Below are 12,162 nucleotides of genomic sequence, written 5' to 3'. Positions count from 1 at the left end.
CACTCCCCAGCCTGCCTGGGCCCCCACCCCATGCTTTCCCCACGCCTCGGTCATCCTGAATATATCACAGCCGTGTGACCACCCCTCGCCTTCCTCACTTCTGACCCGTCCCACCAGCTGCTCCCTCTGCCATCATCAGATCCATCAGCCTGGTCCCTCGGGTCAGAGGCCCCCCCGACTCCCACAACCACCCCGTGACCACGCCTGTCACACGGAAGAGTGACAGCTGCTTTCCTCACCTGTCTTGTCTGCTCCGAGTTCCAGCACACAGTGGGCCCCCCTGCTAAGCCTGTGTTTGTTGAATGACTGAATGAGGGGCCCCAGAGCCTGCCCTGCTGACCCTGCAGCACAGCCATGAGGGTGCGGGTGGCTGGGCGGGCGGCCCACCCATCAGCCTGGCACGGCGCCTGACCAGATGGAGCAGCGCCCCTGAGGAGGAGCTTCATCACCCTGGGGTTGGTCCGAAGGTGTGTGGGCGTGTCGCTTCTGCCCCCCATGGGACCCGCATCCATCATGCTGTCCCTGGGATGCTGAGGTGGGGTGAGCAGGCAGCGGCCCCTCCGCCGGGCTCTGGCGGCGGGGGGGCTTGGAGGAAATCTGCAGTTCTCTTAGCACAGGGGAGACCGAGGCCGGGACAAGGGCAACAAAAATAAAGAGTGTGGACTCCGCAACCAGACCAATCTGTGTTTGAATGACAGCTCTGGGCCTCACTCGTGTGACCCTGGGCAGGTCTCTGGCCTCTGGGAGCCAAGGTCCTTGTCTGTAAAATGGGGACACAGCGGTGCCCCAGAAGAGGGGATTCGCGCTGTGCCTGCCTTGTGCCCCTACCCCCCACCCTACCCCCTGGCCTGGCCCCCGGCGGAGGAGGGGGAAGCAAAGATGGTGGCTGCGAGGGGCAGGGCCATCGGATTCAGGCGGGACTGGCTAATTGTCTGGGCTGTCAGGGGGAAGGAGACATTGATGGATGCTCCTCTGGGCCAGAAGGGCTGCGGGAGGGGGTGGCTGAGTGATGACCAGGCCCCGTGGTAAGTACAGCTCGGCTGACCCAACCTGTGGGGCCAGGGGGACATTGTGGCCTGGAACCTCTCCCAGCCCCACCCGGTTTGCTGAGAAGTCACCGCCTCCCTCCTCCTTCGCGTTTCAATTATCAAAACAAGTGCTTTCTGAGCCATCATTTCACCTGAGCTGCACAGCGGCCCCAGGGAGTCGGGGCCTCACCCCACAGGTGGGGGCCCCCACTCCACGAATCGGGGGACTCATTCACTCAGCTGTTGAGTACTGAGTACCCACGGGACTGAGCATCGGACAAGAAGGCTTGCCCTGGGCACCCTGGACGATATGGGACTGGGTTTTGCATCCATCACTCTTGGTACTGGGAGTGTGGCGGGCAGACAGCATCCTGCCTGGCGCGTGCTCCCTGGCAGTGATGGCGGCCTCGGTGCCAGGCACAGTCTGCACTTAAAGTGCGTTCTCGTTTAGTCATCCAAGGTGGATGTCGGTGACCCCGTTTTCCAGCTTTGAAAACTGGAGCTCAAAGCGGGGGTGATCTGAGTTGCTTAGGGTCCCCCAGCTGGGAGGTGATGAGAGGTGCCTACATGCCCACCCCAGACCTTCGCTCGCTCCCTGGGGCCAGAGCCATACCTTTGCCCGGGGGGGTTCATATATGAACCCCACACACTCCAAGAGCACCGCGCTCAGCCTAGCCTCCCCAACGCCTCCCTGCTATGGGGGTGAAGGCCAGGATGGGATCTCACCTCCCAGCATCCGACGGCACCCCGGAGGGCCCCTCCCACATATCCTGCCCCCCACCCCAGCTTGAACTCACTGGGAGCCCCCTTAGGGGGCCGATGGCCACACCCAGCTCATTTGAGGGCAGAACAGCCCAGGCAGAGGTAGGATGGGGCTCGCACCCCAGCTTCGAGGAGTCAGGTGGCCTCTCTGAGCCTCACTCTGTCCCCGTCTCCTGTCCCACAGAGGTGACAGCACAGGGTCCCCCAGGGGCCTTAAGATGCAGCCAGGCCCGAAGTGGGAGCCACCGCCACGAGCTGGGCCCGTGTGCAGCGTGACGAGCATGGTCCTGCTGGGACCAGCGTGCTGAGGTGCACACGATCACTCTTGTTCTCTCCCCCTCAGGGCCGGAGCAGGTACTCAGGGGACCCTGGGTCGGTGCTGGGGTGGGGGGGCAGAGCCTGCTCCCGTGAGGCAGGCAGCGGGGCTGGGACAGCTGGAGGAGCTGCGGGGCTGGGCGTGTAGAGGGGTGCCGGGCCTGGCCTGTGCCGACCTACCCAGCGAAGCAGAGCCGGGTCTAATGAAGTGGGCTAGCCCCAGGCCGGCACTGATTTCACGACTCGGTGGCCACTTCCCAGCCAGTAAATGTCACCGAGAGAGGAGCTGTGGGCCCTGGCACGGACCCAGTCTCTGGAGGGATGGGTGTGGGCAGTCTGCCGGGGGTGTCCAGAGATCCCTGTGGAATGCTGCTACCAGCGCCAGGCTCCTGGACCCTCGGGGCTCCTCTCCAAGTCCCGGGGGCTGAGCCCAGGTTGCTCCAGGGTCACCTACTCAGAGACATACGTGACAGAGCCCCGCTCCTGTGTCACCCAGGGGCCTGAGCTCGGGGGCCCTAAGGGCCATGTCCTGCCACCCTCTCTTCATGGGGGCGCATTTTGGGGTGGTCTGCCCAGGGCACGGGAGCAAAGCCAAGGAAGAATCACCTCCTTCCCCCGCCCTCGCAGCTTCTGCTGCCCTGAGCTGTCTCCTCCGACACCTGAACCAGGACGAGCTAACAGCGAACAGCCATAACCACACAGCGGCAGGCCCCGCTTAATAAAGCCTCGCTGTGGCAGGTGTTGGCTCAGACCTGGGATCCATGATGACCCTGCAGCTGGCTGGGAACTGACTCTGTCCCATGGAAGACGGGTGCGGGGCTCCAGAGGCCGAGCCCTCTCCTCTGAGCAGCGCTGCCCCCGACCCAGCCCAGCGGTGCCACCCCTAGTCCTCATGGGACCCTTCTCTGCCTGGCCAGAGGAGATGGTGCCCGGCCCCCCTGTCTGCCCTGCATCTTCCTCCCATCATCTGGGATCACCAGGAGGCGGGAGGTGGGGTGGGGAGCCCTGACAGGCATTGCTTTTCCACTGCTCCTAGTGGGCACTCCGCGCCACCCCCCAACCTGCCACTCCAGCTTCCTGGCCCACGGGAGCCGGAGTGGGGGAGAAGGGAGGCTCGCCCTTTCCAGGTTTGAACTTGAGGAGGAACTGGGCTTCCTGGAGGACGGAAGCAAGAGGAGCAGGGGGCAGGGAAGGGGCGTCCCTGTGCACCCTTCCTTCCCTGTCGTCTGTCTCCTTTGGGAGCCTCCATCTCCTGGTCTGAGACCTGACAGCCAAGCTCTGCTCACCCTCGACCCCACACTTCCTGCAAATACTCTTGACGCTGCATCGGTGACGGATGGGACAGTGGCTGATGCGGGCTCTGCAGGCAGAGGGTCAGACCCACCTGTCACGCCGTGACTTGCGTGTCACCGTCGCAGCCGGGGTCCCTGGGCCCAGTGGGAGCCATCCCTGAGTCTTCTACATCTCCTGACCACCTTCCCCACCTAAGGAGCCCCTCCAGGTCGGGCCCCGGCTCCCTGATTACTGCCTTGCTGGGCCTCTCCACCTGACACCCAGTACAGATTGGTCACAGCAGAGCTTGGCAGATGGGGATGCTGGGGCGGGGGCTGCCCCTGGAGCCCGGAGGGCCTCCTGGAGCGGGGAGTGGGGTGAGGATGTGGCCCAGGGATGCCCCTGGTGGGGACATACATGCCCGCTCCATCTGAGAGCTGCTCCCTGCCCTCCCTTCTCGGCGTTTCCGGGGACCTTCCTACGTGGGGCAGGGAGCCCTGGTATCCCCAGCTGCTCCCCCTCTATTCCATGGGGAAAGCAGGGAGGAGAGAAAAGCCGTATTAATAAAAGAATAGGACGCTGAGACGGCCGCCCAGCGTGTGCAGCTCAGAATAGCAATGTGCTTTCTCAAGGCAAACAGAACTCCCCAGGTGTTAATGCAAATTCACTCCAGTTAAGATGAAAGAGGGTTGTTTCCCCTTTGCCGGCTAATATGAAGGACTTAATAGATTCTGCTTGAGGAACTCGGCTGGGAGCGGAAGGCTGGGGGAGGGACCTAAGCGTGGGCAAAGAAGCTGGGGGTGGGGGGGTCCCCAAGGGTCTTAGGGCAGAGCACCTGTCGCAGCAGGCCTGGCTGACAGCGCCGCCCCGGCCGCCACTTGGGCTGTCAGGAGCTGGACACGTGGCCGGAGTCAAGGCGGTGCCAGGCCCCCTGCCCTGTTGCCCACTGCCCTTCATGCCAATGCAGGGGCTGGCACCAGAACTGCCCACTCCCCAGTTTGTTCCAGAGGAGGGTGGAGCTGGGAGAGAGGGTCAGGTGAGGCAGGCTGACCCTGCAGGGTGCCTGGTTCAAGACCCTGGCCCACCCCCCACCGCCTCCCACCCCTCTCCCCAGCCCCACCCCATGGGGAGCCTGGGTCTGTCTTTACTCTGCTCCCCGGAGGCAAAAGGGAGGTAAAAGAGACCAGCCTGTGGAATTCTTTTAGAAACACCTGCATTCATAGATGCCTGCAACAGGAAGCTTTGCCCCGGGTTCCTCTCATCCAAATTTGGACCTGGGCTCGAGGACAAGGGAGCCTGGAGAGTTGGGGAAGGGACCTTCTGGGCCACACGGCTGCAAACAGAGAGCTGTTCTCCGGAGGCACAGGCTGGACCCCGACAGGCCAGGGCAGGACCGTCCGTCTGAGTGGCTCTGCCAGTCACGGGCGCCTCCAGCCCAGACCACCCCAGATCACTCTGCACACTTGTCTCCCTGAGTCACCCTCCCCTGGGAACCATGCAGGGCCAGGCTGGGCCACTGCTGGGGAGGTTGGGGCCTCAGAGGCCGGGCTGCCTGGTGGCCCAGGAAAAGTGGCTCTGGAGGAAAGAGACTTCAGAGAGGTCGGCAGGGGGGAGGGTGGGCAGGAGAGAGGCTGTCCACAGTTCTGAGTTTAACTCCATCTCCTGGGTAAATGGCACAGCAGGTGCCTACAAGGAGACACCTCCGCAGCATTCTTGCCTTTTGTTTACTGACTTAATTCCTCCAGATCAAAGGCCCCTTCCTCCCCGAGCAGGCAGGCGGGGGAATTACATTATTTTTATTGAAAATGGGCAAGAACTCCATGGGGACTTCTTCCTCATGGCTGATAGGAGAAAATGAGGTCGCTGCGTGCCCGCCGCCCCACCCCACCCCCGCCTCCAACCCCGGCGTCTGCAGTGGGTGCCCACGGGCTCAGGATGGGCTACTCCAGGTGCCGGGCAGGCCGAAGGCTGCCCACCCACCCGCGCTCACCTTGAGCCTCCAGTAAATTATTGACCGGAGCAGCAGGTATTAATGTGACGAAGCCAGAACATCCTCTCCAGGCAGCCCCCAGCCTGGGTGATCTATCATCTCTCTGGGCTTTGCAGCTGGCACTGGGCAAACACAGCGAGGACAGAGAGGCCAGATGCAGGTCATTAAGCTCCGGGTGCAGGTGGAGTGAGGGGGCCCGGGCGGGGGCCACAGGTGGGTCTGGTCGTTCTTGGGCTGGGGTTTCCTCTGGGTCACCTACTGCTCTTTCCTCTGCTTCCTCCTGCACCCCCCGCCCTCCTGCCCCATCCTCAAAGGAAGCCTCCAGAGAAAGAGTCACTGGGCTTAGGGCTTCCCTGGGCATGATCAACTCCCACAAACCCCGACAAAACTCCCTTCTCGATGAGGAAACTGCTGTGCCCAAAAGTTAGGTAACCTGTCTCGACCACATGGCTGCTAAGTGGCTGAAACCCAGGTCTTCTCTGAGTTCCAGGTCAGGGGCTTTGAGCCCGTGTGATGTCCTTTGGCCCTCCCCATGGTTATGTGAAAGGAAAAGATGCCACATTTCTTCGTGTGTATAGCTAGCTCTTGGTACTTGTAAGGAAATGGTGGTACCACTACACACCCGCAATCCCCTTTCCCTTAGAAATCTCAGTATTTTTTGGGGGGGTTGTCTCATCTTCATGTTAGCCTGACAGCATCTCAGAGGTGCCCAGAGGCATCACTCCCAGCCCTCTTTGCAGAGGGGGAGCCAGGAGGCAGGGAGTGGGTATGCAGCGAGCAACCTCACCGGGAGGTGTCTTGATTTCTTCGGCTCAGAGGCAACGTACCAGGTGCTATTCTGGGGCTACTACTCCAGCGGGGAATAGGCATCACGTGGGAACCAGGAGGGGACAAGGTGGGGGTTCCTCTGTGAAGGCTCAGGTCCTGGCGACGCTCAGTGGCCCCGAGCCGGCTCTGGGCTCCCTAGCGGTGCCAGGATTGCAGCCGCGGCATGCTGCCGTAATGCAGTAATGACAGGCTGCCAGGGAGTCCCGCGCGGCCCGGGAGGGGAGAGAAGCCCTTGACCTCCCTCTCAGCTGCCTGGGCTGTCCGAGAGGGAGATGACGGAGAACACACGGATGGCTCGACTGTCTCTTCCCCAGATGAGCAAGAGAAATTGGATTAGACACGGCTGCAGCAACCGTCTCACCAATACCTTTCCCCCTGGAGTCCTGCTGCCAACTCGTCGTTACATCCGTGGGTGGCTCCCGACCCACTCCTCCAAAGCAAAGGCTTCTGGGGTGGCCAGCCCTGGGGACGGCTGGAAGGCACTCAGCTCAGGCAAGGACCACAACAGAGGACGAAGTGCTGGCAGGGATGCCAGAAGGGGCCACTCAGGGCCCCTCGTGGGGCCGGGCTGCAAATGCCACAGTGAAACACCCAGATCCTGTGGCAGATTTGGGTTTATAGCGTGGTCAAAGCAAACGAAAAACGACACACACAAAAAAGCAGAGGAGAATTCAGACTGTCTCCCCGGTTAATTCCAACCCCACTGAATGGTGATCTTGACATCTGTGAGAGCACATTGTTATCTTTTGGGGGTCAGGGGTTGGCTTAAAAAAAAAGGTAAAAAATTGTCTGGACAACTTCAGACGACCGGTATTTATAAGGTTCTTTCTCTAGCTTGGGACTAGGTAGGAAATCAGACTATTTCCAATCACTGCAAATGAAATGTGGCAGTTTCTGGACACCCGAAACTAACACAACGTTGTAAATCAATTATACGTCAATTAAAAAAAACAAACAGCAATTTATTATTATTTATTGAACAAAAATAGTTGAATTAGTTACTAACTCTATACATTTAAAATGAACAAAATAGTGAAGTGTTTAAAAACTTCCTAATTCTCTAGCTTTACAACTTCATATATATCTTTCCAATATATACATATATAAAGCTGGTTTTATATATATATATATATATATATATATATATATATATATGTATGTATGGCTTCCCTGGTAGCTCAGCTGGTAAAAAGTCCACCTGCAATGCAGGAGATCCTGGTTCAATTCCTGCATCGGGAAGATCCTCTGGAGAAGGGATAGGCTACCCACTCCAGTATCCTTAGACTTCCCTGGTGGCTCAGATGGTAAGGAATCTGGCTGCAATGCAGGAGACCTGGGTTCAGTCCCTGGGTTGGAAAGATTCCCTGGAGAAGGGAACAGCTACCGACTCCAGTAATCTGGCCTGGAGAATTCCACAGACTGTATAGTCCATGGGGTTGCAAAGAGTCCAAAAACATGACTGAGTGACTTTAAACAAAATCCCCTAAGCTCAGAAGGGTAGTTCTCAACCCCAAGGGTGAATGGCACGCGGCCCTGTGACCACACAGGGCCCCCTCTGTCCCGTAGGCAGCACCTGGGCTCCTGGGGATTCCACATGCTGCCCACTACCCCCCTTCCAGAGCTGGAAACGGGGACCCCGGAAGCAGAAGTGCCTGGAGTGACCGTCCAGTATGGCACCCTAGTTTCCAGGTCTGGAATTGAGGGCAGGCGAGGGGTGTGGGAAGGTCACTGGGCGATGGAGGCCCAGTACACAGCCTGCTTCATGGGAAGCACGAGGGGGCGGTGCCCAGATGAAGGTGCAGTCAGGGGTGCTGCCATCAGCCCGGAAGAGGGGGGTCCTTTCCCCACCGACACAGGGATAGGGCTGAGGTCCTAGACATCAGTGGGGGCAGAGGCCCGTTTCCTCCTGGGGCTCCCAACGCCCACCACTGCAGGGGCTGGAGCGACGAGCAAACTGAGGAGGCCCAAGACCAACTTTTTACCGTTTAGAATTTTTATTAAAACAATCATTTAAATTACAACAGTCCGCCAGAATAGAAAACAGCCTTCCCTGGTCCGGCTCTGACAGGAGGCCCCATGGGAGGGGGAGGGTGGTTTGATGTCTTTGAAAACCGACGGAGCTTCCCTGGAAGCCCAGAGGGGCCGGCCTGGCCCTGGGGCAGCGGCCATCTCCCCACCAAGGCCGCCCCCTCCAGGGGCTGCCGGGTCTCAGCCCTGTCAGCGGGCGATGCTCAGTCGCTGTGGCTGGTTGTCAGCCTCAGGACATGCTGTTTGGATTCGAAAGAGAAAAGAGAGGGAGAGAGAGAAGCCTGTCCCCAAGACTCAGAAGGCAGTCACTCAGGAAGCGTTATGTAAGGCCGCGGGGGCCGTCCAGCAGGGACCGCACACTGCAGAGGCCCCGGGGCCCAGGAGGGGCGGCAAACACGTCAGCAAGGTGGTCTGCGTGCGTCCACCAAGAGCCGCCAGTGCAGCCCCACCGAGGGTCACTAGCCCGGTGCTTCCGCCCAGTGACCGTCAGGGGCGCTTCTAACCCAACGATCCCAGGCAGGGCCCTGCTCTCGGTGGAGGTCAGGGGCTTCCTTAACTGGACAAGCCCTCAGCTTGCCCACTGACACATCACAGTCGCCTCTGCTGTGGGCATGCACCCTGAGAACGGAGCTCCTCTTTCAAAGTCCTTCTTCCACTCGGGCTCAGGACCCTTCGGAGGATCCCATCCTCTCCGCCTGTCCATCTCCGGGAGGTACCCGCCCGCTCTCGTCCCCAAGGAAAACTGCAGTGTTCCAGCCGGCCCCCTCCCACCCCGAGGCAGCTCCCCTACACGGCTCAGATGCCAGCCCGCTCCCCTGTGGTCAAAGACTTCAGACACACAAGCAGCAGTTAAATAATAATAATAATAATAAAACCCCCACAAAGCCTGACAACGTTTTCATAAATGACCACCATGCTCTGGGCCCACAGCCACTGTTACAGACTAAATCTACAGGTCAGGGAAGGGTGGTGAGCCTGAGGAGACAGCTGGGCAGACGCTAGAGGACCCCCACCGGGAACCTTGTCTCAGGGTTAGAGGCCGTGGAGGGTCAGGGGAGACGGAGGGGAACCTCCCAGCCACAGCCGTTCATGCCTAGTGTTCAGAGTCCCACCCTGCACGTCCCAAGGGGCTGGCGGCCTGCGGGCAGGGCGGCCCGAGGCGGTGGCGGCCAGCCCAGGACAACCGCTAGGGCAGCTCGACCGTGGAATCTGGCAGGATCTCTGTGAGCGTCTCAGTCTCTCAAAACCACTTAGGATGGCTGGAGACCACCTCTGCCCCCAGGAAATCTCCGGGCCCTCACAGGTCTTCATGTAGGAAGCGTCTTCTCACTGGATGAGACTTCCCTCCTGCCACTCTGCGCAAGAGCCCCGTGGGAAGGACGTAAACAGGCTGGTGGGTCCAGCAGGCCATGGAGGAAGAAGGGCGGGAGAGTGGCCCCAGACTGAGGAGCGAGTGTGGGCCCCGGGGTGGGCGCATGGGGTGGGGGGCGTCACGTGCCAGCAGGCGCCAAGCACTGACTATGCCTCCCCATCCCCACCCGACCCGGGGGTCACCTGCACCCCTCCCCCCACAGCCCAGGGAGAATGTAAAGTGAAGGCTCTGGGGAGACGAGGGCAGCAGGAAAGGAGGCCTGGGCACCATCACGGGTAGGGGGTTGTGTCGGCACGTGGCCAGGAGGAAGGATGCTTCAGATCAACAAGACAGACCGTGGCCAGTGAGACATCCCTGTGGGGCCTCAAGAGCCCTGCAGAGACCCTGGTCGTGGCTGGGCTGACTAGAGCGACGGGGAACCCCCTCGCGGCCCTGCCAGGTGCAGGAGAGCATCCAGCTGGAGAGGCCCACCCCGCCTACGCCTGCCTCTCAGACCTGGGTCTGAGCAGGCAGAAGAGAGGCAGTGAGTGTTTCGTAGGGTGCAAGTTCCAGGTGCAGGCCTGGCTGGCCTCCCAGGCCCTCTGCCAGCAGCCAGTCCTTCACCACAGCCTGGGCTGGGTTTTCCCCGGGCGCAGCTGCGTTCCCACTCCCCACCACGGGCAGCCAGAGCACTGCCCCCGGGGGGTGCCTGGGCCGACCACCCATCTCCGGGCTCGTCATGGCCGAGCTCTCCGATGACGTGGAGTCGGCGGGCCACTCTGAGCCACCTTCTCTCCATGCCAGCTCCTTACTAGGGAAGGAGATGAATGTTCTGGAACCCTGGGGGCAGGGGTGGGGGATGGCACCAGCCTCTGGGTCTCCAGGGGGCTTGTGTACTCCCCTCCCTACAGCCACTTCCCAGCTGGGGGACCGGGGCGGTCAGCCGGGGCGGGGGATGTGAGGACAGTAAGACACACACTCCAGGGTACTTTGGACGAAGGAAGCATAGGATCCCACATCAGACAAGGAGAGACAAATACTCCTTAAAAAAGACCTAAAGACTCAGGTCAGGAGAACTAGAACCCCACGAGAGAACCCTCTGCAGGGTCATAGTTCAAGGCAATTGCACACAAAAGGCCTGGGCTCTCCGCTCAGCCCGCCTTCGGGCGGCTCCCGTGGTGTCGGGCCCATCCCGTCGGTGCCGGGGGCAGACGGGCAGAAGCAGCCGATCCTGGGGTGGCCGGGTCACTTGCTAGAGCTCTTCAAAGAAGGCCACTCGGGACTTGGCGCTCTGCAGGGTGAGCTGTAAGGAAGCAGAGAAGATGGTAAAGGCGGGGCTGGCTTCTTGCCCTTTCACAACAGGACATCCTCCTGCCTTGGGGACTAAGCTCGAAGCGGGTTTGGAATGAAAGGAAAGATGGCTCGAGAAGCCGGTGGTCAGCCCCAAGCAAGTTTCCAGAGTCGTCCAAGGACTCGGATTGGGAGGTGACCTGTGAGGACACTCAGGAGGGAGGGATGGCTGGCGGGTGGAAGATCCCAGGGCATTTGAAGAGACTCCTCCATCCCTGTCTACAAGGCGTGCTATCCACGCCAGGGCTCGAGGGTCAGCTCGGCAGCGCCGACGTCTCAGTCCTCAGGCCCTGGGCGTGCCGCTCGGGCAAGGTGACGGGCCTTGGGCGGGGCAGGCCCGCGTCACGTGAGGACCAGCTCATCTCTTCTGCTCCCGGTTCCCCAGGGAACCCCAGAGCCGACTTGCCTGTGACCTGGCAGCTGAGAGGGCGTTTCCATCCACAAACTGGGATGGAGGGCCCAGGCTTTCTAGGTGGGGCCGGTTCAGGCAGGGAGGGGGCAGCACGTGGTGGTGATGGGGATGCTCTGGGCCCGAGGCCTCTCCTGAGAGGCAGGAGCCTGGCGAAGAGGTGGAAGGGAAGGGGAGGGCCGGGGGAGGAGCTCCTGGCTGGCAGATAAGGCCTGAACTTGGGTTTGCAACCTCTCGGGGCTGCCAAACCTTGATTCCCCAACCCCATAGGCCCCTTGCCAGGAGCTCCCCAAGCTGAAGCATCTGGCGTGGGCACCCTCCCAGCGCCCGGCTCTGCTCCTGAAATCAACCACGCTGGCGAGACTGTGCGTGCCACGTCCAGCTCTGGGACTTTGCTAAGGAGAGTTTCTGGGGATGGGGACACAGAGCACGCACAGTCCATCCACCTTCATACCCTCGAGCCTCTCGGCTTAGTGCTGTGCACACAGTGGGAGCTTGGCTTGTCGAGTGAGCAAAATGCAGGTGTAACTGCAACAAATGGTGAGATGCAGGGGAAATTCGAGAGTTCCCCACTGGGCTGGAGAGGCCTAGGTGCTAATTCTCCACCACCAGCTCGCGGTGTGGCCTCAAGAGACACACCTGACCTCTCTGGGCCCCTTTTCTCTGGAGTTCAACCACAGGGGCAGGCTAGATGGCCTGGCCTATTCCCTCATTCAGAGACCTCTGGCAGCCTCTGAATCCAAAGAGCTTGGCTCTGTGAAGGGCGGGGGAGGAAGGCTCCAACCCAACCACTTCACCATCAAAGATGCACAGCATCAGTGCACTCGAA

At 60.5% G+C, this 12,162-nt stretch overlaps 1 protein-coding gene across 3 annotated transcripts in view; it reads right to left on the bottom strand.

The window, feature by feature from the left end:
- Nucleotides 1-8,236: 8,236 nt before the first annotated feature.
- The window catches only part of NF2 (NF2, moesin-ezrin-radixin like (MERLIN) tumor suppressor), a 70,442-nt gene continuing 66,516 nt past the window's right edge, over nucleotides 8,237-12,162 (bottom strand). For all 3 annotated transcript variants that reach the window (XM_068989840.1, XM_068989841.1, XM_068989842.1), the window contains one exon: nucleotides 8,237-10,877. In XM_068989840.1, coding sequence (XP_068845941.1) covers nucleotides 10,827-10,877 — 51 coding nt within the window. In that variant the 3' untranslated portion in view covers nucleotides 8,237-10,826. The remainder of the gene's footprint in view (nucleotides 10,878-12,162) is intronic.

This window comes from Capricornis sumatraensis, chromosome 17 (assembly GCF_032405125.1).
Source record: "Capricornis sumatraensis isolate serow.1 chromosome 17, serow.2, whole genome shotgun sequence".
Taxonomy (NCBI): Eukaryota; Metazoa; Chordata; class Mammalia; order Artiodactyla; family Bovidae; genus Capricornis; species Capricornis sumatraensis.
Note: the sequence above shows the minus strand (reverse complement) of the source record. Positions and strands in the feature narration are given on the sequence as shown.